This window comes from Tiliqua scincoides, chromosome 4 (assembly GCF_035046505.1).
Source record: "Tiliqua scincoides isolate rTilSci1 chromosome 4, rTilSci1.hap2, whole genome shotgun sequence".
In the NCBI taxonomy this organism is placed as follows: Eukaryota; Metazoa; Chordata; class Lepidosauria; order Squamata; family Scincidae; genus Tiliqua; species Tiliqua scincoides.
This window is the reverse complement of record NC_089824.1, coordinates 50,245,256-50,271,332: the sequence shown is the minus strand read 5'-3', so window position 1 is coordinate 50,271,332 and position 26,077 is coordinate 50,245,256. Positions and strand designations below refer to the sequence as shown.

Here is a 26,077-nt window from a genome sequence, read left to right as displayed (position 1 = left end):
AATTGCACCCTTGAAACTATTATTCTTTGAAAGAAAGCATTGGAGCCATGAGGAGCTTTCCTCCTGGAGCAAACAGTAGTTTCTGAGGTGAGATTATAGTTGGGTCCATGGTGTGTCAGAAAAGTGTTAAATGCCCACTTCTCCGTGTGTCATAATCCCAGTGCTGATCCCCACCATCCTACCAGAAAACTGCTATTAGATTAACACAAGAAAGGCCAAACTATGTATGTATTACATACATACTTGGCCCTAACAGAATATTATATTAGTGAGGCCAATGCTACAAAATATGACTTGACTCTTGGTAATATTGGAGCAAGTGAACAGTATTAGCTATCTTGTTCCCAAGGAAAATTTCACCAACCGGAGTCTCTCATACTGTGAAAAATAAATGCTGTGAGAAGGTCAATTCAGAACTCAAAGTAAATCTAGAGAGCAGACTGCTTAATGAGGAGGTAATAGATTGTTTCATTAACAAGAAATTACTCTGTTAAGCATTTTTCAATTGAATGGTTAAGTATTCAGAAGTTTAAAAATGTGATACCTTAACACTGCCCCCTTGTGAATATTCATCATGATAGCTTTCAATTGTTTTAACAGCAAATTTTTGCTTTGGGAAAGATAAGTTTTCCCAGTTTTTCTAATGACATGATGCTTATGTGAGTGTGTTTTTGTTTTGTTTATTCTAGCCTGTAGTTTTTGTTTATTCTAGGTATATGCAGAATGATAAAATTTATGGGACTAGTACATTCTTCTTTAAAATGAACTCTTTTATAAAGACATTATCTGAAAAATTTGTCCCTACCATCTTCAATCTGACCAACTTATGAGCACTGCAGTAATGTATGAATGGTGCTATTTCACAATATGTTAGCCTAGAGCAGTGATTTTCAATCTTTTTTATCTCATGGCACACTGACAAGGTACTAAAATTGTCAAGGCACACCATCCGTTTTTGGACAGTTGACAAGGCACACCTTTCTGTTGGTGGGGGGCTCATATCCCCAATGGTCCTATTAATAAATGATCCTCCACCAAACTCCTGCGGCACATCTGGGGACCATTTGCGGCACACCAGTGTGCCACGGTACAGTGGTTGAAAATGGCTGGCCTAGAGGTTCCCAAACTGTGGGTCTGGGACCCAGCAGTGGGTCATGGTACAATTTTTGGTGGTTCATGACACTGACAGTGCAGATTAGACTATGTGCATCAAGGGTTAAGCAAATTGCTACTAGGGGGAGGGAGCACTGCTGGCCATCACCATTATATCTAGACTCCTTGGTATTTATAAATCAGGAAGCAGCCTCTAGGGTCTCTAAAAAGTTTGAGAACCACTGTTTGCCCTTTTGAGCCCTATTCAGACATCATTCAAACTGGGTTCGGGGGAAAGGGACACACGGGGTAGCCATCTATTCCCGATGTGTTTCATGGTCATGCCCTCACATCTCTCCATGAGTAAATCAATTGTCTAAAGCAGGGGTCTCCAAACTTTTTGGCCAGAGGGCCGCATCAAATATCTGGCATGGTGTGGAGGGCCGGAAAAGAAATTTAAATATAAAATTTAAATAAATTAGAGATGGAACTTGGATGAGTGAATAAAAGAATGAATGGGCTCATTCATTCAACCTCTCTGGCCCTCAGAACACCCTCCAAACACAATCAGAGCACAGTTCTGGTCAAGTCCAGTTGAGTGGGCCAGAGACTTTCAGGGGACAAGAGATTGGTCGAGGGCTGGAAAGAGGCTTGCTGCAGGCCGCAACTGGCCCCCGGGCTGGAGTTTAGAGAGGGTCTAAAGAGGCAAATGCTGAAAGCAAGGAGAATTTCTTCCTACAATCTGGAACACTGGCTGCATAAATAGGCAAGAGTCAGTCAGTGATTCATGATTCACAAATGGGGCTCTCTTCACAACTGTGGAGAGAACATTCCTTGTGCAGTTCCTCCCCTCCCCTACCAGTGACAAGCTGGGCTGCCATTGGGCAGGCTGGAAGGGGAGGGCCTCATCAGGCTGCTTCGCAGCTCTGAGGCCTCCTGTAGCCATTCTGTTCTTGGTTGTGATGGACTCTGGCCATCTGCCTTATAGGCATCAATCTAAGATTAGCTGGCCACCATGCAGGGCTTCGTAGAAACCTTTTGCTCCAGATTGGGGGGAGTTTTTCACTTATCCCAGACTTAGGATTGCGCTTTAGCCTGGTAGACCATGGCTGGCAGGAAGACTAGGGATAAGGTGTCTGTCTTAGGCAAGCAAGAGGGCAAAACCAGAACTGTTTCTCAGAAGGGGTACCAGCTCTTTAACCCCCAGGCCTACCTTATAAGTTGTCCAGCTGAAGAGGAGTAGAGCAATTCAGCTTCCTTGACCCCCTTTACAGAGGTTGGTGGCAAGGAAGCTCACATAAGGCCACAGGGCTTATTAGTGTCTGTTCCTGTGAACAGCCATTGGTGAAATAGCGCCCTTACCCTACTACAAATTAAGCACTGATGTATGCTTCAGCTATTTCTGTTTTCAAAATAGTGTATTTTAAATACAGATTTTACACCATACTTTTGAAATAATAAAATCAAATTTGGAGCATAAAAATGTATTTGTGATCAATGCTCACCTTTTCTCCGCTGTTTTTTGGAACTACACGTTCTGTCTCCTTATCACACTTGTTACCCAACAATATTACCTCAACGTCTTCATCTGTCTTCTGCAAATAAACAAAGCAACAGACATTTCAACATTGACATCAATAAACTGAAGTACAAAACATAGTAATACTCAGCATTTTGTTTCTTCCAGAGCCCAATCCTTTCTTCCCGCCCCCCCCACCGCCGATGCAACCATATCTGAAACAAGTTGCAACATCATCCACTGCGTCAATGAACTGAAAAGGTGAATGAAGTTCCGTGTCTGGGGTTGCTGTGGTGCCAGCCTGATATAAGCTTCTAGCATAATCACTAGAGCAGTAAATCCATACAATGAATTGTGGTATTATAGCACTATTAGCACCTTTGCACCTATCCTATATACTTCTGGAGCACTGAAGGAACTGTTCCCAGATGCAGAAACATCAAGTGCAGTCCACAACCACAAATTAAGAGCAGTCATATGCAAGAGTTTTAAAAAATGAGAAAAAAAAACACAAAATCCCAGCAAATAGCTCAAGGGAACTGAAAGACGCCACTCCGGCAAAAGCAGAATCTTTTATAATACAGCTGACTAAAACACAACCCATGTCAATAACATTGAACTACCACTCTACTAGCATCTCTTCCCTAGCTCATATTATTCACAGAATAGCAAGATTAATCCCCTAAAGGTACAGGCCATTAGTGTACTGCATCTAAAGTCCCAATGCTATGGGCCATTTGCAACAGCAAGAGGAGTGTACTGCTGTTGCAAAATGTCCAGTGATGGCGTGCAGAGTGCACTGTCACCAAGCCAATTCAAGCCTCCACAACAAAGTGACAGCAGCATCAGAGCCCTGTAGCTGCGGACCCTGAGCTGTGTCACTTTTGACAAGTCAGCAGTGAGGGGGGGTGTTGTGGACAGAGAGGGGGTGGGCAGATGGAGTTTTGGGGATGATTAGTGAGGGCAGGAGTGTTTCGGGGCAGGGAGATGAAGCAGCTTAGGGTTGGGCTGTTAAAAGCTTAAATAGAATCAGTGGTCTTCACCAATTCCAAGGGAACAAATGTCTACATGATTAACATGAACATCAAAACTACTCCTAATTCTTGGCAGAAATATATATAAATTTTCTAAATGCAGTGCAAATCAAGTTAAGGTAACTTGTTTTGGTTCAGCTGAGCGCCCAAAGTAATTTCATGTCAACACCAGTCTCATACCCAAGAATTATTACAAAGAAAGGTCCCATACTACCACAAAGTTGTGCCCATTCCCTGAAAAACAGAAAGGCATGAGATATTTATTCATAAACAAGAGGGATTGTTATTATTATTAGGTTCTATGCACACTCACAACTATATTACTTCATATTCGCAGCACAAAATTCATTATTAAGTCTGCCATTGCATCTCTTTTTTAATTCACTCAACTAATCTCATTTCATAACTGCAACTGATGTTCAGGATAATGCAGTCTTTAAAATGAAGTCTTTGTAAGAGTACGAAGTACAGGTCTAAAATAATGAATCAATCTAACTTGGATTAATAGACCAAAATGCTGGTTGTTTCAGAAGGCACTGGAGCTTTTCTCATTAAGGTCAATGGCTCTTAGACATGAATTATATTCATAAGTCTCTCAAAAGAGAGTATAGTAAATAGGCAAGTAATACTTGTGTTTAATTTGAGAAGAGACTACTTACATGCTTTCAAAACAACATTAGACATTACTTTGAAGTAAGAGAGAAAAGGGAGATAATGCTCTGTTGCTGCATTAAAAAAAATGCAATGCATGGTTTTAAAAAAAGGGAACAATTTTTCTTCATTGTGAAAATATATGTACGTTTTAAACTAAGAAGTCCTTTTCCAAAATAATTTCAAGCTTTAAAATAATTTCAACTTTAAAAAGTTGAATATAAATGGATAAATAAATCATGTTTGTTCAGATAAATGCATTTGTTTATATCTGCCGCTTCAACTGAACTTGTAAAACAGGAATCAGTTTATCTCACTGTGTTTATAACTGAGATTTTTAAAAATAGCATTATTTCAAGAAATTCATGACCAGTTACTTATATTCGATTCCTATGGTCATCCCTTAAGCCAAAGTCAAGTTTCTTCACTATGGGAGAAACTGAGACTGATTTTACAGCTCTGAAGATTAACAAGTTAGCTCATAGTCTGAATTCTTTGTGATTTTTGGCCACAGGGAGGAGCAGTTCAATAACATGAACATCGGTTTGCTGAAGTAACTGATTATGTGTAGACTAGAGGCTCAATGCAAGAGAAGTCTGCCCAAGAGCTGATACTAACTGATGCTACAGGGTATTTTCCTCTAAGGTCAAATACACAGCCCAGTTTCCAAATACGTAAAAGAACTTAAGAGTGTAAACACATTTTTATATATCATAAAATGAACACCCAAAACAAGATAATCCTACTTTTATCAGTTAATGTTTGACTTCACAATCACTTTATACCATGACAATTAGTTTTAAAATTAGTTGTAATGTTTTGCCAACTGGGCAAAAAAGGCACCTTTTCAGTGGTGGCAATGTCCCAATTCATCCCAGCACAGCATCTTTTCCAGTTACTGTTTGCTGGTATCTTATTGATTTTCATATTTCAAATTGTGAGCCCATTGGAGACAGGAAACTTTTAATTCATTCATTCATTCATTCACTATGTAAATTGCTTTCTGAACTTGGTTGTTGTTGAAAATATAAAATATGCTAAATTTGAAAAAACCCTCTAATGTGTTAGCTAAAAATATCTCTACTGGGTCAATGCTGCCTTGATTTATGAGAACTTCATAAAAGAATAAATTTTGAAGCATTTTTCCTGAAATATACATGCTGATTGTCTTGTTGTGTTCAGCATCATAAGTACAGACTGTTAAACCACCCTCGTTTGAAAGGTAAGATTCATTTCCATGTTAAAATCCTAGTATATCTCAAACTCTCTGGTAAGCAAAGTGTATTCCTACAATGGAATTTCCAAACCTTGTACATTATTAGTATAATTGGCATTCAAATGCAATGATATTACATTATTATTTAATTTTATACTGACTGCCTAATTCTGACTGAGGACAGTCTACTGATGATGAACAAAGATACTGTTCCTCCACTAAGGCATAGATAGACAATTGATAGGCTTATTGTATTCACAATAAAAAGATAAAGAAATAGGGTCAATCAAGACTAAAGAAAGAGGAAGTATTCTCTGCATATCCTTAGGAGCCACAGTGAAAGCAGGGTGCACATTGGCAGTCCAGTTCTATCCCCTGCCACTGGTGCCAATGCAGTAATGGCAAAAAGGTGCAAGCTGCATCCTGTCGTGATGATGGGGCGAGTGGTAGGCAAACAGGAGGTAAGTAAAAATATTTTTTATTTGCATAAGCCCTTGGGGCCATCTATGGCTCTTCTTGGGTCTATGCCAGTCATTTTGGTGGCAAATGACTGATGCTTTATGCCCATTCTGCTGAAAGAGTAGGGGCAAGGACCAAGAACAACATAAGTGGCACAGGGAAGGTACCCAGAGAAATCACATCTGATTCAATTTTATTTGCTATTTGTCTTTTATCAACTTTGCTAATTTTTCCTGTCCGCTTCTTCTTTTGATAGTTTATCATTGTCTTGTTTTTATCTTTGCATTTTTTTTCCTTCTCACTTTTTTTGTATTTTATAATCTTCCATTGAACTGCTTGTATTTTTACTGACTGGTCTCAGTTTTACCTGACTGGGTTGCCACATCTCCTTGACCATTCATATTCTGCTACTCTTTGATTTTAAGAGATCTCCCTGGATTTGGGGGCTCAATCTGGGAGGGAGGTTTTTCCAAGGCAGCCTCTTCTGTATGGGCTTTCTAGCTTTGGTTGGTAGTGGCAAGACCTGCATTCTCCCAGATCATTCCCAGTTTACCCAGTTAAAAGGGTAAAGTAGGAGATGGGTGCCAGTTGCTTACTATTAGGCATTGTACTCGTTTTGCCCTTCATGCACTCTTGCAGCCCAAATAATTATTTGTTTAATTAGGATTGTATCTAGGCAGGTTACATAATGTTATGTAACAAGATATTAAAGTATTAAAGTATTGGCAACCTTCAGTCTCGAAAGACTATGGTATCGCGCTCTGAAAGGTGGTTCTGGCACAGCGTCTAGTGTGGCTGAAAAGGCCAATCCGGGAGTGACAATCCCTTCCACACCGGGAGCAAGTGCAGTCTGTCCCTGGTCTGTCTCCCTGGCTATGGGCCTTCCTTCTTTGCCTCTTAGCCTCAGACTGTTGGCAAAGTGTCTCTTCAAACTGGGAAAGGCCATGCTGCACAGCCTGCCTCCAAGCGGGCCGCTCAGAGGCCAGGGTTTCCCACTTGTTGAGGTCCATCCCTAAGGCCTTCAGATCCCTCTTGCAGATGTCCTTGTATCGCAGCTGTGGTCTACCTGTAGGGCGCTTTCCTTGCACGAGTTCTCCATAGAGGAGATCCTTTGGGATCCGGCCATCATCCATTCTCACGACATGACCAAGCCAACGCAGGCGTCTCTGTTTCAGCAGTGAATACATGCTAGGGATTCCGGCACGTTCCAGGACTGTGTTGTTTGGAACTTTGTCCTGCCAGGTGATGCCGAGGATGCGTCGGAGGCAGCGCATGTGGAAAGCGCTCAGTTTCCTCTCCTGTTGTGGGCGAAGAGTCCATGACTCGCTGCAGTACAGAAGTGTACTCAGGACGCAAGCTCTGTAGACCTGGATCTTGGTATGTTCCGTCAGCTTCTTGTTGGACCAGACTCTCTTTGTGAGTCTGGAAAACGTGGTAGCTGCTTTACCGATGCGCCTGTTTAGCTCGGCATCGAGAGAATGAGTGTCGGAGATCGTTGAGCCAAGGTACACAAAGTCATGGACAACCTCCAGTTCATGCTCAGAGATTGTAATGCAGGGAGGTGAGTCCACATCCTGAACCATGACCTGTGTTTTCTTCAGGCTGATTGTCAGTCCAAAATCTTGGCAGGCCTTGCTAAAACGATCCATGAGCTGCTGGAGATCTTTGGCAGAGTGGGTAGTGACAGCTGCATCGTCGGCAAAGAGGAGGTCACGCAGACATTTCAGCTGGACTTTGGATTTTGCTCTCAGTCTGGAGAGGTTGAAGAGCTTTCCGTCTGATCTGGTCCGGAGATAGATGCCTTCTGTTGCAGTTCCAAAGGCCTGCTTCAGCAGGACAGCGAAGAAAATCCCAAACAAGGTTGGTGCAAGAACACAGCCCTGCTTCACTCCGCTTCGGATGTCAAAAGGGTCTGATGTGGAGCCATCGAAGACAACAGTGCCCTTCATGTCCTTGTGGAAGGATCTGATGATGCTGAGGATATTAGAGATCTGTTAACCTAACTTGTGTTCAGGTAAATTGGTAGGAAAAAAAAATACTAAAGCTAGAATTGTTAAGCCCATAGAAAAACAAGTAATGTAGATAAGGGAGATCTGGTGAATAATGATGGGAAAAGGGGGTTGAGGCATGTATATCAAGCAGGGTTATAAAGCAGAAGACCTTTTCCCTCAAACAATCCACCAACCCACACTAGGTTGCTGCTGAGAATAAAATAGGAGCAGAGGCAGTAAAAAGGCAGATAAAACATATACTTGCAGTTTAAAAGGGAAAAAAAATCCCCATATATTTGTAGTTTGCACAGGTCCTAAACGTGTGGAACAGAGGATCCGAAAAGATATCCCCTTTGCATGTGCTCAAGGATCCTCATCGTGGCTGATGCAATGTGGTCAAGTCAGCACCACCGAAGGCTGCACACCACTGAAAGTGCCCCACACTGCCACTTCTGCAGTTTTGCTGATGTTGGTGCTGGATTGGGCAGGGCTGGAGGCCAATGGGAGACAGTTTGGTGACGTATCTCCGTGGTTTTGGAAGCCACAGATTTCTATACTCCCATCCAGGGCCTGACATGCCCCCTACTGTGTAACAGATCTAAGCCAGCAAAAGAGCTGGGATAGATCTGAGTAGGCTCATAGGTAACCAGGCAGTGTAAAAAGTATAATTTTTCTTTACTTACTTTTCCTGGCTGGCCTGGTCCCCAGCTGGCCTGCAGGATTTAGAAGACAGTGCATCAGCAGCTCTACATCCTGCACACTGGCCCAAGAAAGGGTTAGTCCCATTGCATTCAACGGAGCTTACTTCTGAGCAGACATGCATAGAATTGTACTGTTAGCAGTACATGCAATAAGTCTTCCAATGGATTAGTAATGGATTAAACAACATGAAGCAGCAGTTGGAATAAACTGATAGGCTTCACAGTGGAGGAAAGGAAGCAGGCACTTTCAAGGATCTGAGAGATCACAGCTGGTAAAGGATTGAACCTCAGTGGCAGAACACTCACTTTGCATCAGCAGGTCCCAGATTCAATCCTTGGCATCTCCAAGTAGAGCTGGGAAAGACCACTTCCAGTCAGGCAATACTGACTGACCAATAGGCAGATGGACCAATAGGCAAATAATGCAATATAGGCAGCTTCTTAGGTAATCTGTACTGGAACCAGTGCTGCTTAATTTAATGCATTCATAAATTATCTGCAGCACAGAATTTGCACAACTGAACCTATGCACTTCTGTGCCTATACTCATCTCAAGCAATCTGACGCAGTGTCTCTCATGCCCATCATAGAGGAAAAAGTAAACTTCAGACGGAATTGTGAAATAGTTTGGCGTCAGGATAGTGAAGGGTCTAAAATATTAATCTCTTAGCTGGTGAAACTAGCAAGGTGTCTGGGTGTGTGAATGTTCAAATATAATGCTGCATATTCACTAAAAGAAAAGAAAAAGACTCCAACTGTGGAGGAGGAAAGGCAGAACAAAGGGCAAGAGGTGAGAGAAAGAAAGAGTTTGTTCCTCACCAGTCTTGCCAGTGCCTCATACCTTTCGATAAGAGTATGACACCTCTACACAAGAAAGAAAACCAAGAAGTGAAAAAGAAGAAATAATCACAGGATGCAGTTAGACTTGTCTCATCTAAATACCAATAGAAGATTGTGCAAAAACTTGCCATATTGGAAAAAACTATCAAGATTACTACATTTGTGCTCAGAAAGATTTATATAGTGCAGTGTTTCTCAAACTGTGGGTTGGGACCCACTAGGTGGGTCGAGAGCCAATTTCACGTGTGACCCCATTCATTTCAATATTTTATTATTAATATATTAGACTTTATGCTACCATGCTATGTGATTGCATTTGGGGAAATGTTACAGGACTGTTCTTTTAGCAAGCTACTATGTATATTCTTTTAACAATGATAGTCAATGGGACTTACTCCTGGGTAAGTGTGGGTAGGATTGCAGCCTAGGATTGTTAAAAATTTTCCTGCTTGATGATGTCACTTCCGGTCATGACATCACTTCTGGTGGGTCCTGACAGATTTTCATTCTAAAAAGTAGGTCCCAGTGCTAAATGTGTGAGAACCATTGGTACAGTGCAGGGGTCTCCAAACTTTTTGGCCAGAGGGCTGCATCAAATATCTGGCTTGGTGTGGAGGGCCGGAAAAGAAATTTAAATAAATAAAATAGAGATGGAACTTAGATGAGTGAATAAATGAATTAATGGGCTCATTCATTCAACCTCTCTGGCCCTCAGAACACCCTCCAGACACAATCAGAGCACAGTTCTGGTCATGTTCAGTTGAGTGGGCCAGAGGCTTTCAGGGGACAAGAAGTTGGCCACAGGCCAGAAAGACGCTTGCTGCAGGTCGCATCTGGCCCCCAGGCCAGGGTTTGGAGACCCCTGGTATAATGGACCCACAGTATCTATGGGTCTGGCATTCACAGATCTGACTCATCGCAGATGCCAGTGGATACTGGGCTCCACCCTAAAACATCAAAATGCCTTAAAACACGAAAAGTGCTGAATTTGCAACTCCTACAGTATCACCATCAAACGACTCCATTTAGCAGCCTGTAGAGCTGCTTTTACCACTGAAAAACTTACTTCCATGTTGCTGGGAGGCTCCTTGCTCCTCTAGCCTTGCCCAGAATGCATTGCAGCCTGTATAAACTCACCTCATGTATATCTTGCATCCAGTGGCTGATGTTTTGAAAACTCTTCGCATTTGTGATATCATAGACAAGAACAATTCCATGTGCTCCACGGAAAAAACTAGTAGTAAAGGTGTGGAATCGTTCCTGGCCAGCAGTGTCCCTAAAATACATGGTAAAGAATCACTTGGCATTGCAAGAAGCACTTGAAATTACATCACTGATATTGCAAGAATGTGAACAGACAGCCCTCACTCATTAAGATTCGTTTTCTATAAGGAGTGGTGCATACCAGTAGAAACCACAAATGACTTGATTGCACTTATTTTGAACAATGTCTCAGCATATCTGCACTGAAGATTTATTCCAGGGCAGGTTTTATTCAAAACTGGTTACTAAGAGTTCAGGTAGTCCCCACTCTAAATCTTGAAGTTGGCCTTGAAAAAGAATGGGGTATGCTGGCTATTAATGGACTAATCTTACAAAGCAGTTCACCAACAAACCATATGATTCAAGGATGGCTGCACTAGAATGATGAGGATAACAGCATGTCACCATTGCCACAATCAGTAGCGTAGCTAGAGCTGTGCAAATGGTAAGTAGTGCAAGAGTGTGAGCAGTCCCTCCCACTTGCCCTTAGAGCCATTCAGGCAGCAACAACAATGCACAGAGGTTGCTGCCTGAATGGCTCCGAGTGCAAGTGGGAGTGGCTGCTTACACTCACCACATTCACAAAGGATGTGGATTTAAATGTTGTCCAGTGTCACATCAAACTTCCCATCTTCCACTAGCTAAAACCAGATAGCTGATCAACCAAATGACAAAGAAAGAAGCAAATGCAATGCCCCGTCTAGTTCTCTCTTGGGTTTTATGGGTAAACTAGGTGACCTACTTTAGCCGTATGACCCCAATAAGTCATAAAAACATAGAATCAAGAAAATATAGTTTCAGTTTCAGTACCTTTATTGGCATACAATTACAAAAAACATTGAACACTTTCATACATAACAAAAAAATAGCTTAAAAGAGCTAACTAATGGTTCATTTACTAAAAACATAACAAGCTACAATTAACTCCTAGAAACCAAGGACTTCAAGAAATAGGGGCACGCTTCAAGTTGGACACCACAATTTGTGAGATGAATGTAGCAATCTGAAAAATGGTGTTAGGGTCAGTGGTAGCTAATAGGTATTGCAGTATGACAGAGTCCTCAAAAAGGGAATTAAGATGGGGTTGAAGAACTACGCATTTCCTCCTGGCCTCATTGTGGAGTGGACAATGAAAAAGAAGGTGGTCTAACATCAAGAAAATATGTAAGTTCCCAATTTTTGTCATTACATCTTCATTTAACAATTAGTCACCTAAAAATATGGGGTGTCTTCAAATATCAAAAGCATTTATTAAAATTGTTCTTGAATACAGGTACTTGATGCTCTAATAATAATTCTTTGCTAAACATACCATATTTGAAGTCTTACTGTTGTGTCATTAAATGAAATTGTTTTTACTTTGAAATCAATGCCTAAAAGAAAGAACAAAATAACTGTATCAACAAATAAGAAATGGAAACAAATCAATTCTATATTTCTCAAAGGGTGCAAAAAATCCACACCATCTATAATTCTGTATGAACTTTTTCAAGCAAAGTACTACATGAAGGTGAAGCTTTTGTAAAAGAGGAGTGCCCATAATTATGTTTCCTTATTAATTGTATGTTGACAGCATTTCCCCCAGTCTACATGAAAGAGACTTTGAAACCTTCTGAAGCATACATACATACATAAGACCTTTATTGGCATAAAGGAAATACACAACAACAAACAAACAATCAGGACAAACAAACAGAAAACAATAAAATAAAACAATCATAATCATTCATTTTCCCCTCCCCCACTCACCATAGTGTAACAGAAGACCCAGAATTCCGTCCCGCCAGTACCCCAGAAACAAAGTTAGCAACCTTGTTGAGAGAATCAGTTTCCAATATGGAAAGAAGAGATTGTAACCTAATTGAATCCTCCAAACCCTGCATTTTATTCAGCAGCTTCTGAAGCAAAATTTTTGCAGGATGTAAAAATTCATGTTATTTTTAAATGAATGCTTAGAAGTATTGTTTAGGTTAACCAACCTAACCTAACCAACTTTCCAGCACCGATGCAGCTGTGCCAAGGGGGCACGCACTGCATTCTGTGGGGGTAGTGCCATCATAGAGGCCTTCTCAAGGTTGGGGAACATTTGTACCCTTACATACGGGCTGCATTGCAACTGCACCAGCACTGGAAAGTTGGTTAGGATTGGGCTGTGAGTCTTTATCAAATGATAAATTCGCACTAAAGATCCAAGGGAAGAAAAATACTAAATAACCAGTCATTGTATTTCTTTTTTTCCTATTACAGCTTCCTTGCTAAAATGAATGTTAAACGAAGTGAAATTTAAGCCAGACATTGCTATGCCCACACACAGCCATCTCTGAAAACAACATTTAGGAAAATGATTCCTTTTAGTTACAGAGTACCACCTATGCTAACTGGGTAAGAGGCACTTTTTCAAGTGGGTGCTCCTCTTTTTTTAGCAGGGGGAGAGTAACTGGCCCACCTCACCCCAGCAGTGTCTGTTCTAGTGGCTGTCTGCTGGTGTTCTTTTTGCATCTTTTTAGATTGTGAGCCCTTTTGGGACAGGGAGCCATTAGTTATTTGATTTTTCTCTGTAAACCGCTTTGTGAACTTTAGTTGAAAAGCGGTATATAAATACTGTTAATAATAATAATAATAATTTATTTTGTATAGCTTTGTACAGTAGCTGAAACAGCATTTCAGAGGGGCTGCAAGATTAGTAGGGTACAGGAAGGTCAGTTTCAAAATACTAAACTGGAAATACTTAAAATAATAACTCAGCTGGGGATTTCCAATCCTGCAAGAAAACGTTTTCTATTTGACATAAATTTTAATAATAAATTGACATGAGCATTTTTATTTATAAAAAGAGAACTAAAGAGTGCTGAATCAGACAAAAATTTAATCTAAATTAAAATAAGGCATATTGACTTCTTAAATCAACTTTACATTTATTGACCTAAAAGGGCAATGCATGTTAGTGAAAAACAGAAGTCAATAAGTATTGCATGCATGAGTTGTTCATAGCTTTATATAAAATTTCAAACAAATTTCACGAATGGACAAGGCTGGAAGAAAATGCAAGGCCAAAGTCCATTGCAAATGATATTATGTTGACACCATTATAATACAATACTGTATGTGGTCATTATAAGAAAACTAATAGTGATCACTAGCCAGATAAATATTGTTTGATTGCATTGCACATTTGCTTGTATTTTTCATATCATTATGAGCATAGTACACAATCCAACTGTGTACCATGCAATCCAACAATCCAATCCAGCTCTAAGGAACAGTTTCAGACTTCAGTTTGGCAATTGTGTTATGAATGCACAAGATACAGTGAACCCTTCATTTAACAGCACTCAATTTAATAGACTTCCAAAATAACAGATGTTGTCTGCTTTAATAAAAAGTAGTCAAATATGTTTTGTGCATGGACACATGCATTTGGATTTAATGGACATTCAGCATTCCCCCTCTCTCCCCATTACAGCCCAGTCCTATACTCACGTCAGCATAGATCCATGTACACCAGTGCTAAGAAGGCCCCACCTGCATGGAAACCCATTTGCTTACTGACACACCCCAGATGCTGCAGCTAAGCTGTGCTGATGTAGCTCAGCTTACCAGCACAACTTTGCTGGTGCAGAAAACAAAACGGAAATGTGATTGGGTTGTGATGTGGAAGCGGAGGAGTCTATGCCATACACGCTAACCCCCATTCAGATAAGAGACATGCTTCCAATGCCTGAAAAGTGCTATGCCAACAACTCAGCTGGCATAGGAAGGGGTAAAGCTACAGGGAACAATGGGAAAGGGAAAACCACTAGAAAATTGACCTCCTGTCACCTATACCCCACCCCTAGGAAAGAGCATAAGATACAAACCACATTGACAGTCAGTATTGAACCTAATCAATAGGTTGATGGGAGACTGCCTGCCGGGGACCCTGTGCACATAACTTTGAATTTGAAAATGGATAGATATGAATGAAAAAATCTATTTGACATTACATTGATATCACAGCATGGGCCCAAAACAAGGGGCAAAAACCTTGTTTCTGCTTTGATCATAGCCTTTTGAATAACTTCAAAAGCTAAGGTGTTTTCCTTTGATCCTGCTCCCACTACCTCAAAAGTTATGTCTCACTTCTAAAGAGTTCTGAGATCACTGTGCATCTTTTGTACACAATACCTGAAGGCACAACTGTGAAATTCTTGTCAAGGAAATATGTTATGGAAGTAGTTCAGAACTTATTTGGTGAAGCATCGCCATGTTCACTTGGACATGCAAATCCCTTTCCCCCCCATAAACTTTTCCCCTGGCGTTCAACGAGGTGCCATTGTTTAAACAAAAACAGTTATTCTTTATAGTCTGCTATTCTCAATGTGATGAGTCTGCCTTATGATCCGTATAAGTTTAATTAGAAAACTATAGCTGCTTATAATTCACAAAAACTGCATAATTGAAGAGGAAGAAGGGCAACCATCCCTGAGAGTTTAAGTGCTGAATAAAGTGCTTTCAATGAAAATTTACTGTGAATGCATTTTTTATTTTTTAAGAAAAGCAAATCTTGAACAACTAAATGCTGCTATCACAGCTGCAACCACCCAACGTTGATAGCAAACTAGCAACACACTACTGTGATTTTGGAATTGTAAGCGGGATCTGAAGTACCCAAACAAAGCCAGTATGCTGAGCAACAATACTCTGTTGCTATCCTTGTTGCTCTGTAGTCCTTTGCACTCTGGGCAAAATGAAGAGGACTCTCTTTCACCAATACTGAAGAGTTCCCTGCTCATTGAGGACTGGGGTGGGGAAAACCATGGGAATTAGGAGCATGAAAGGAATTGATGTCCCTTATAAGAAAAGTGATGCATCTTTTCCCAAGGGTACTGCTTTTGGACCAGGTCTGAGCACTGCACTTGCTCTACATTTTTGCTGCATTCACAAGGGTTGCAACATTACAATGTATCCATTTGTCTGCAATACCACAAGGTTCCACTGTAGAGGCAAGTAGATTTTACTGACCAGGCGCAAAGCGTTCCTGTCCAGTCTTTAATACTGTTTATCTAAAATGTAAGCAATAAAGGGCACAATCCTAACCAGGTCTACTCAGAGGTAAGTTCTATTTTGTTCAATGGGGCTTACTCTCAGGAAGGTGTGGTTAGGATTTCAGCCTTATAGTCTCAGCTATACAATATACCACATGACAGCACACAGGTGACATGTAGCAATTCCCATCCACCCCAGGGCAATTATTATTCGTATTAATTTTTAAAAGGTCTTCCTCACCTTTCCACCTCCAGAGGGACCAACGTGGTGGCTTATAATAATTATTCAAGCAAAACAAGTTGGAAAATTGATAGATAAAATCTAAACAACCACTACAATGTAGCAGCAGTAACAAATAGCAAAAAAGAGCAGAGATCAAAAACAAACAGGCAAAAGGCCAGTAGGAATAAATAGGTCTTGACCATATTTGTCAAAGCAACTAAGGAGCCAGTTATACCTGCCAAGGGAGGGAGTTCCACAGTCAGTGTGCTCAGAGGCGCCACTAGGGTTTGTGTCAACTGGTGCGCCAGCTAACTGCATCACTCCTATGATGGACCAGAGCATACAGAATAAACTAAACTATCATACACACAACCTAAATGCAGTGGCCTCATAGGGCTGATGTAACTCTCATTAACTTTATTTATTTAAATATATAACAGTACAGGTCACCCAACAAATCATGAACCAACAAAAAAACAGTGGCCAACTTGATAACACACAACTGAAGTGTTCCAGTTGTTCTACTATTCTAGTAGAGTACTAGTATTAGCTCTGATACATGGAAATGAGAACAGGCTTATACTAACACCTCACTGGTTCCCTGCTGTATCATAATACCACCTCATTGGCTCTTGGAACAATCAGTCTAATTGATCAGTTTTGAATTTAGAAAATCAACTTTTGGTTTCATAAGGCAGTTGTGTTTTCCTTTTTTGATTATTTGTCCATAACTTTTGATAGCATACATATATTTAAACATGGTTTCTTTCATTGCATTCCACATGACATTCCAGATCAAATTATATATAACAGGATGATATTATTTAAAAAATACCAAGATTTCACAATTTTGGCTAGTAGTGGTATCACCCCCCCCCCGGAGTGCGTCAGCTAGTGCAATCCGCACCTCCAGCACCTCCTTAGCAATGCAACCGAGTGTGCTGTAGCTGAAAAGGCCCTGCCCCTTGTTCCTGCCAGTTGTATGTCGCTGAGAAGAGGGACTCAAAACAAGGCCTCCAATGAGGAGTAGACTGCACAGGCAGATATGTGTGGGAGAAGGCACTTTTCCAAATAATCAAATGTCAAATGCAATTTCCTTCCCACCAATTCCTGGACAAGACTGGCAGCCACCATAGTATTATGTAATAGTTCCCAGCCAGGGAAACACAGCAGCAAGATATGGCCACTACAAGTTGTAGTATTTACTCTTGCAACAGCCACAGAGCTCTGTTTTCTCCAGTAAAGGAATCACAGCTGGGGCTTCTGCCAGTCACAGCACTCTCACTCTCTCTTCCCTATGGCAGAAAGTGAGATGAAAAGTTAATAGGTACTTTATCCTTTTTAAATCACAAACAGCATGACATGGGACAACCCAGTACCGACACTAATCCTGACACCATGCTGATATGAGCACAACAATCACATCAGCAATTGTGCCAGTGTGTAATATAGATTCTGCAACCTAGTTGTGCGTTGCCATGTAGCTGACACACAGCAGATACACATGATTCATATTGCTTTTGCATTGGCTCCACAGCAATGCACAACCAATCTGCAGATTTTCACCTGCGCACTCCCAGTCTTAGCTGTGCCTTAGCTGGAAAACAATTTGCAAAAGAGGATTTTAAAACCAGTCACATAATAGGGCTTTTAAATATCAAACCTAGCTGAAAAAGAACAGCTATGCTCAGTCCAAAGCATGCACAAAGCTGCTGCATCTAAAACCTTCAAGAATTAGCTTTGGATGATATTACCAATATGATTACTTTAGAGTATGACATATTCTGATCTTTATCTGCTTTAACAGTGAAATGCTTGCTCAGCTATAACTGTTTGTCTCATTTCATGAAAACACTGCTTGTTCTTGTCCCTTCATTTCAAATCCATAATATATTTTATTATATTATATCTCTGTCTCACATACAATCCCTTGGTCAAACTCCAACATAACCAGGAACCAGGGCAGGAATATGCAAATAGAGGGGGGAACTGAAACACAGCAATGCTAAGTAGAGGGGTGAGCCTCTACTCTTGGGCCCCTACTCTTGAGGCCCCTACTCTTAGATAGTTGCACCTCCTGCTCAATTTCAGATTTATTTTATTTATTACAGTATTTGTATACCGCCCTTCTCAAAGAATCAAGCCTTGCAGACTCAGGGCAGTTTACATGGGCAGGCTGATGATAAACCCTCTTTTTTTCAAATGAGGTTTTTTACAAGTGGTGCAATATAATCCTAACCCCCAGGTTAGGTTGGCACAAGTCACCTGTGCCAACCCAGGGGTGTTGCAAATGTGCCGTAAGGAACGTTTGTGCTGACTTTAGAATTGGGGAGGCCAGCGCAAGGCGTTGCTTTGGCAACCTCATGCTGGATCCAGACCCAGTAAGGTAAGTTTGCGTCAGCCAAGCTTGGGAATCTGGAAAGGTGTGGGGAGGGTGGGAAGGAGGTGTTTTGGGGCAGGGGGAAGGCGGGTGGCGGGCGGTCCCAGGGGCAGGCAGGAGGGGGAAGCGGGGCCAGGATCCAGCGGTTATACTGGATCCTGACTCCATTCCTGAGTGGTGTGGAGCAGCCTCTGGCTGCTCTGGTCTACTCGAATTTGCACCACCTCCTGAGTAGACCCATTGGGGTCAGTGCTGCATGTCACAGGGTAAGGGAAGAATTTCCCCCTTGCCTTGGGTTGCACTGATTCTGGCCCCAAACTTGTGCCTTTATTCTGTGAGAGAAAGGCATAGGATCCTCCAGTTTTCCAGATGTTTCCCTTCATGGTGCAATCATTGTCCTGGTGCACAGCTCTTGTGTTTTCAAGCTTCCACAGATCAATCCCGTTTTTCCAGTAGCAGTGCAAGTGTTGAGAGGAGGTATCCTCCTTCACTCACAACAACTCAGCTGAGGAGGTAGGGCATGATTTTAATCAAGGAAACAACAGGGGGTGGAGTTTTTAAAAATCTTCCTCCTCTAGTGCAGCAATCTTGACTGGGGCCTCCCATGACAGCTATTTTTAAAATGGTAAAGGAACTAGGTATTGAACATACATTGAATTTGACCCTTAGTTACCATTGCCTCTAGGTCCTCTTCCCAGGCAGTTTCCTAGCCCTCAGCACCCTTATATTTCTACTGCTACAGCTGGTATATACATTCCCTTTAGTTCCTATGTCATGTGTGACAGTTTTGTTTCTGTTTTTAACCATCCAAGCTGAGTTTTACTTTCTTGCACAGAATTTGCACACTTTATAATTCTGTTGCTGACAAATTTCTACCTAAGAGGTTTAAATATTAACATATAACTTCAGACATCACAGCAAAAATGATAAAGGCTAGGAGAGGCATATGGGTTACAACCATGAGAGTCAGCCATGAATCCTGTTTTGCAGAATCCACTCCATTTACCCCTTCTTAGCCAGCCCTGTTTCAGCAGACAGGAAATCTTTTGTGTTTATAAGAGATGAACAATTCCTATTTCGACAGCTGACAAGTTATACAAAGCATGTGACCATATGTTTTCAGGGAAGTTACAATTCAAAATATAGGAACATGTGCAGCTCAGAGGTGTGCTTGATATGGGTGCCACCTAGTGCAGCACTTACTGGGAAAGCTTGGTGTTAAGAAATTCAGGGATGATGTAATGATGTAATCATGTTACCCCAGACCCTTCCAAGCTATCACATTGCTTAAAATGCGAAAAGCCCAGCTCTGAACTGCCTCCATTCAGCGATCTTCAGTCCACTCTGGGCCCAGTTGCTTTGCGTTCTTGCCAGCAAGCAGCAAAAACACAATTATCATCAAGAGTGCAAGGCAGCAAGCCAATGATCACCAAACAGAGGCTCAGCCAGTGTGGTGTCACCCCTCCTGAGGGGTGGGCCTGCACCCCTGTTGTGACCCTACTGGCTTAGCTCAGACTGAATGTGCATGGACTTCACCATAATGCACAGAGATTGCAACTTACTATGACACTCAAATGTCTTGAAGTTCCACGTTACCAAGTCCTCTTAGAAAGATGTAAATAATTTAGTTTTGGTCATAGACTCTCAAAAAATTGTTACTTCAGGATACAATCCCTGCAGTCTAGAAACTCCCCAAACCTGCCATATTTTGGTTTGCCAGATCTTCATTTACAGCAGTGTGTAATTTTACAGTTCTAGTAATCACGTTCTCTGCTTCTAATTGAAAATTGGGTTGGAGACCTTTTAGGCCTGTCCATTAAAGAACGAATCATGTATTGCAAGAAGGATAAATCAGAGAAATTTAATGCAATTTGGCAGCCTTTTCTAGCATTGTTCTCTAATTGATCGTTAATCTTCTGCTGGAGTCTCATCCATGCACAAAAAGCCTCCCCCCTTTTTTCTTTCATTTACTTTTTCCCCATTCTGTTAAAACCTTCTTTGTCTTGCTCAAAACCCATGTTGATTGGGTAATCAAGCCAGATGGGCTTGCTAAATTGGGAGTCATCAAAAACTGCTATATTTTCTTGGAATACTGGCCTTACTGTTAATATCTAATAAGATATTGGCAACAAATGCATTGCAGTGGTGTGGTAAACCAGGATCTGTATTTGTGACAGAGCATTCAAAAACTGCTTCTTCTCATTTGAAAACTACACAGATTGAATGAGCTCAAAAAGTGGTCATATGCATCAAATCAATTTGGTCAATATCCAATCCTGCCATTTTTTTTCTTTTTCTTGCTCACAATGAAAGGATTCTCTGAATAGTCCAACAAGGATACAAACTACTATTCTGCATGCTGCTGCAAATCATCCCAGTCTGGCTCAAGCAGTGGAACATAGCTGAGCTTGTGACAAATGAATTGGACAACAGTAGCATGATTTGGCTATGGGCTAACCCATACCCTGCAGAGTTCCAACATGCACATTCCGAGTCTGTCACATAGGGACATATGAAGACAAACCAAGCACATTCAGGTCACGCAGTAGTAATTTTATTCTCAAGTTATAATGCTTTTTGCTTCTGTTTTTCTTCACTGTGGTTACACAGAGTTATTTATTATCTTTACAGAAGTCCGGTCTGTTTTCAGTACTTTTCCTGCTTTTTCTCCCCTCGGTGAACCAATTCCTAATTCTCTCCTATTATCCTTTCACAGAGAATGGGCCTACTCCCTCTTCACTTGCTCCCAGAGGAAGAGGCCACCTTCCTTCTCAGAATCAATGGTCTGATGGCAGCTGCTTTAAACTGTAAACTTCCAGATGGGTTTGACTATAAAGAGCAGAGCTTCATTAGCATATTTACATTAGATTGACAGAATTTAGCCTTAATTCATCTACCTCTCATAAAGATTCTGACATTTTTATTCATTTTGACAAATTGAATGGAAATTAGCGAGACTGAAGGATGTCCAAAGTAGTCTTTAGTCAGCATACAAGTGGATTTTTAGTATATTTTTCAGGTAAGCTGCTATGCTACCTTTTTAAATTCTCAATACCAAACTACAATAATACAAAACAATGCTTACAAGGAAAGAGAAATAAAACTAGATGCACTAAAGTCATTTGAATAAATAGGCTCAAGTGTGGCTAACACTGAGTTGGATTGTGACCTACAGATAAATTACCATCATACCATTAAAACATATGTTACAGCTGAAATAATCAACGTATTTTTCTCATCTATAACCAAGTCTAACTGCATTTGCTCAGATTCATGCCTCTCATCGTTCCTTCCTCAGCCTTCCACTTCCACTGTTGTCACTATCAAAATGTTAATTGTAAGCTCCAGGGACCTGTCTCTGTTGCTTATGGAACTCTGTAAAAAATCTTGTACAGCACATTGATGGCCCTGTATAAGCAAAATGTAAACACAAAAATAAATATTTTAAACTGAATGCCTACTTATAGGGGATTTCTGGCAGACTTTTTTTCTTAGTTCCATAAATCTGAACCACTTGAGTGAAGGCCTCGCTCATTCCCCCAATTGGTTTCACAAGGTAGGTGAACAGTATCTTAAACAGATCATCCCATGTGATCCCTGGGAGGGCTCATGTGCGATGAGACACTCCTTAAGATTTGCTGGCTCCAGACTGTTTGGAGTAAACAAGGCTTGTGGATGATACAATGAACAGTTAATACACACTGGCATAACAAAATTGTTTTTAACATACAGTACTATGTCTTTCATTGCCCATGGCACTTCTAAAATGAATGTAAACAAATGTTTCAACCATTAAAAGAACATAATGCTACTGGCAATCCTGCTTAATTTGTTTGAGAGTTCCATACCAAATTGATGGAACTGATATTCTGAAGTTCTGCTCACACAAAGGGTGGAGAGGCAATGGGAAGACAATAAAGTCTGGGAATATTCCACTATGGCAGCAGTTCTCAAGTTCTCCAGGAGTTTGAAAACCGCTCTTGCGGGGGTGGGGGGAGGCAGCGGGGGTGGGGGGAAGGCAGCTGCACGATCTCCAGGATCACATCGCTCAGGGAGCTACAGGAACTTGGGTGCACTTACCCAAGCCTCCTGCAGCCTCCCGGGGGTGTGGGGAGCCCTGTGCGATCTTCTGCAGGGCTCCCTGCAGCTTCGAAAGTGAAAGTGGAACGATCAAGCTCCACTTCTGGTTTTGTGGAAGTGGAGTGTGATCGTTCCACTTTTACTTCTGAAGCTGTGGGGAGCCCTGCAGAAGATCGCACAGGGCTCCCCGCACGGGAGGCTGCAGGAGGCTCAGGTAAGTGCACCCAAGTCCCTGCAGCCCCCTAAGCGGTGTGATACTGGGGATTGGGCTGCTGCCTCCTTGCTGCCCCCACCCCTCAAGGGGACAGAGGCCAGGGCCCACAGGCTGGGGTGTCACGATGCCCCAGTCTGAAAAGCCCTGCACTAAGGAATAACCCTAAGCTGCAACTGGGCCTTTTAAAAATAATATTAATATCTGAATGTATAATCACAATAACCCTTCTCTAAACTAACTACATTTTAGTGCTTGCACAACTCCATGTGATTATGATCCACCTGGGCAATATCTGAAGATGTCAAAGTTGGTGTGATGCTTGGAACATGGGTTTGAAAGGATGAATTGCTCAACATCTGTAAAGGCATGTACCCACACTTTTCTTGGGGGACCGTGTGTACTCATTCAATGTATTTGATTCCCACAGGCTACAAAACATTAATGAACAGTGTGCCACATCCAGATGAAACACAGGCTGCATACAGGGTGGCCTGACCACACAGGAAGAGAGCAGTGTAGGTACAAATACCTCTTAATAGAGCTGGCCCATCCATGAGACCAAGTAAAGCAGTCGCCTCAGGTAGCAATTGAAAGGAGCACCCCCTCCACCCACCAGCTTGCTTCTACAGATCCTCCTCTTCTCACTCCTTGAATTGGAAAAGGAAGATGGGACAGAGTGGATATGTGGAAGAAGGAAAAGTAGTGGGCTAGAAGGAGCAGAAGCTGCCACATCGTCAGGTAAGGGGGGAGCAGCATTTGACACACCAACTCTGTAGCTAGAAGGTCTCAGGCTGGCCCTGTCTGTACATTGCATAGTACTTTTCTTTACAAGCACAGCTTTCTATAATTCTGATGGTGTGCCAAAGCAAAATGCAGTAAGTGCAAGAAATCCTATGCAGATATAAAGGGCTGCTTCTTTTTAAAAAATGTCACCATTACAGTCCAATTGAAATCTCTGAGGACTCTGCAATCACATACACAGAATGGGTCTGCAAATCTGCTTCAAATGTGATACTGTACATCACGTGTATACATTATGTACCGGAAAAAAATGCTGGCATGCAGGGAAGGAGCAAAATGCATGGGAGGCATTCAGTGTGTGAATTTTGTTCCACATATTCAATTTTTGAAAGAAAAATAATGGTGTTATAAGTTTTTCCATCCTCCACTTGCAGTTAGGATTGTCATAAGAGGGATGCACCCCTCCAGTGTCTGAAGCCCCAAGGTAAAAAGGAATAGGAAAAGGAGGCTGTGGGCAAAGCAACCAAGCCTCAGAGTTCAGTGGTGGAGAGGGGGTTGCCTCAACTTCCTCCACCAGCCTCCTGGCTGTACAGCTTAGACAAGTCTCAATCTCCCCTCCCTCAAGTAACTTATCAGAAACCAACTTACTATTGCTTCTGAGAGACTTATGTAGCTCTGGACCATCCTGCCCCCCTTACATGGCCCTAGGGTTAAAAGGGCAGCACTACCCCAGAGCCATCATCCTGTGAGGAGCAGCTGAAGTCAAAGATGTGCTCAGTGGTCTCTGCTGCATCTACCACCAACCTGCTATCTTCAGACATGGCCCATTTCCCTGAGACTTGGTACATCCTTGTCAGTATTTGCAGAAGGATCTCAGCAACATTGTGCCCTGGTGGTTTAGGGGGCAGTGGGTGGAATGGACATTAATCTGTGCTTTGGCAGCCTGGTGCCAGTTGCGGCTCCCCTGATGAGGTTTTGATGGGGCTGTCTGGAATCCCCAAAGTGGTGGGGAGAATCTGGCAGCAGACAGGTGTATTTCACGTTAATTCTCCCATAAGCAGCTCATGATTTTTAATCATTTATAGGGGTCCAGGAATGGGGTGAAGGGGTCACTCAGAGTGGGGGCCCAATCCTATCCAACAAACTTTTGAGTCACAATGCAGCCCTGAGGTAAGAAAACACGTTCCCCTACCTTGAGGAGGTCTCTGTGACTGCCACCCCACCACAGGATGCAATGCATGCCTCAGTGGCGTGGTTGTACCAGCACTGGGAAATTGGATAGGATTGGGCCCTGAGTTACTTATCTGGAGCACTCACCCTTCTTGCCCTCTCTAGTAGCGCGCGCGCACACACACACACACACACACACACACACATATATATATATGAATGGTGACTGTGGTCATTACATGATATCCATAAACGTGGCCACAGCTCACCCAGACAGAGGGAGGGAATGCCACTGTAGTGTTTAAAAAAACATATCGCATGAATCCAGCTCACAACCAGCACACCATTGGCCAGAGGTGGGTTCCCCCCCCTCCCCAGTAAGATAGGATTAAAGCTGAAGTCTTACTGAACACAAGGGACTTCCTTCTGAGTCAAATAAGTAACAGCTTTCCAAGCCCTGCACCACTAGCTCAAGTGAAAGGAGCCACAGTGTGCAGGTCTTCTGGGAGGGGCCAGGATGCATCACTGTGGGCGAGATACAGAGCCGGAAGGGAAGTAACTTTTCCGATTGCTGGCAGCTGCTACTGCTTGGCGACCTCTGCAGCTCCCGAGGTGTGCAGGCCGAACGAGAAGGCTCCAGCACAGTTCTGGGGAGCCTGGAGGATGCCAAGACCGGGACAGTCAAGGCTCCGCTGGGAAGGACTGGCTGGGCTTCTGCTTCGGGGCTGGCGAGGAAACGCGGGCTGCAGTCCCAGCCACGCTGTGCCGGAGTCAGCTCCATTGGCTACAGCGGGCCTGGGGCTGCAAGTGCTTTTCAGTCCCGCGCGTCGACTGCAGGGAGGGAGGCTGAGCGGGGACCAGAGTGCCGGGGGGCGCGCGGGGGCCGCCCCTCTGCTGACTCACCGACGGTGCCGATCCGGGAACTGGGCAGCGCGCCCTGGGATGGGCAGAGGGCGGTGTATCGCCACAGGATCGCGGTCTTCCCCACGTGCGTGTCCCCCACCATCACTATCTTGGCCTGCAGCGCTCTGTGGGCCATGCCCTGGCACAAGAGCAACACCTCCCCGGCCAAGACTGAACCGAAACCTGCTCTATCAGAGTGGCTCCTTCCTTCCCCTCTAGAGACTCGGCCCGCCCTTCCTCCCCTGGGCTCCTTCCTGCAGCCAGGGTGGCCAGGCGTCCTCATTTTCCAGGACACGCCCTCTTTTTTCAGCCTCCTGTCCTGGAGAAGAACTTCAGTGTCCTCCTTTGCCCTGGGAGCAGGCAGTGCGCAGCCTTCTTGCAATGAATGAATCATGTGTACTGTAGCTTTAAATCTAGTCCTTACATTAACCCCATGAAATCCATATACCTTTGTAGCTTTTATGTCCTCATGTCCTGCATTTTTCTTGGATGTCCTACATTTCAAGGTGCCTCGTCCTCTTTTGCGGTGATGACATCTGGACATCCTGCCTGCAACAGCCCCAAGTTTACACAAGC

At 42.6% G+C, this 26,077-nt stretch overlaps 1 protein-coding gene across 1 annotated transcript in view; it reads right to left on the bottom strand.

Annotated features, from left to right (window-relative positions):
* LOC136648310 (ras-related protein Rab-10-like) overlaps positions 1 to 25,637 on the bottom strand; it is a 49,008-nt gene extending 23,371 nt beyond the window's left edge. The window contains exons 1-4 of the mRNA XM_066624423.1: positions 25,502 to 25,637; positions 12,079 to 12,139; positions 10,641 to 10,779; positions 2,598 to 2,687 (exon numbers count right to left, since the gene is read on the bottom strand). Coding sequence (XP_066480520.1) covers positions 2,598 to 2,687; positions 10,641 to 10,779; positions 12,079 to 12,139; positions 25,502 to 25,637 — 426 coding nt within the window. The remainder of the gene's footprint in view (positions 1 to 2,597; positions 2,688 to 10,640; positions 10,780 to 12,078; positions 12,140 to 25,501) is intronic.
* Positions 25,638 to 26,077: the final 440 nt, after the last annotated feature.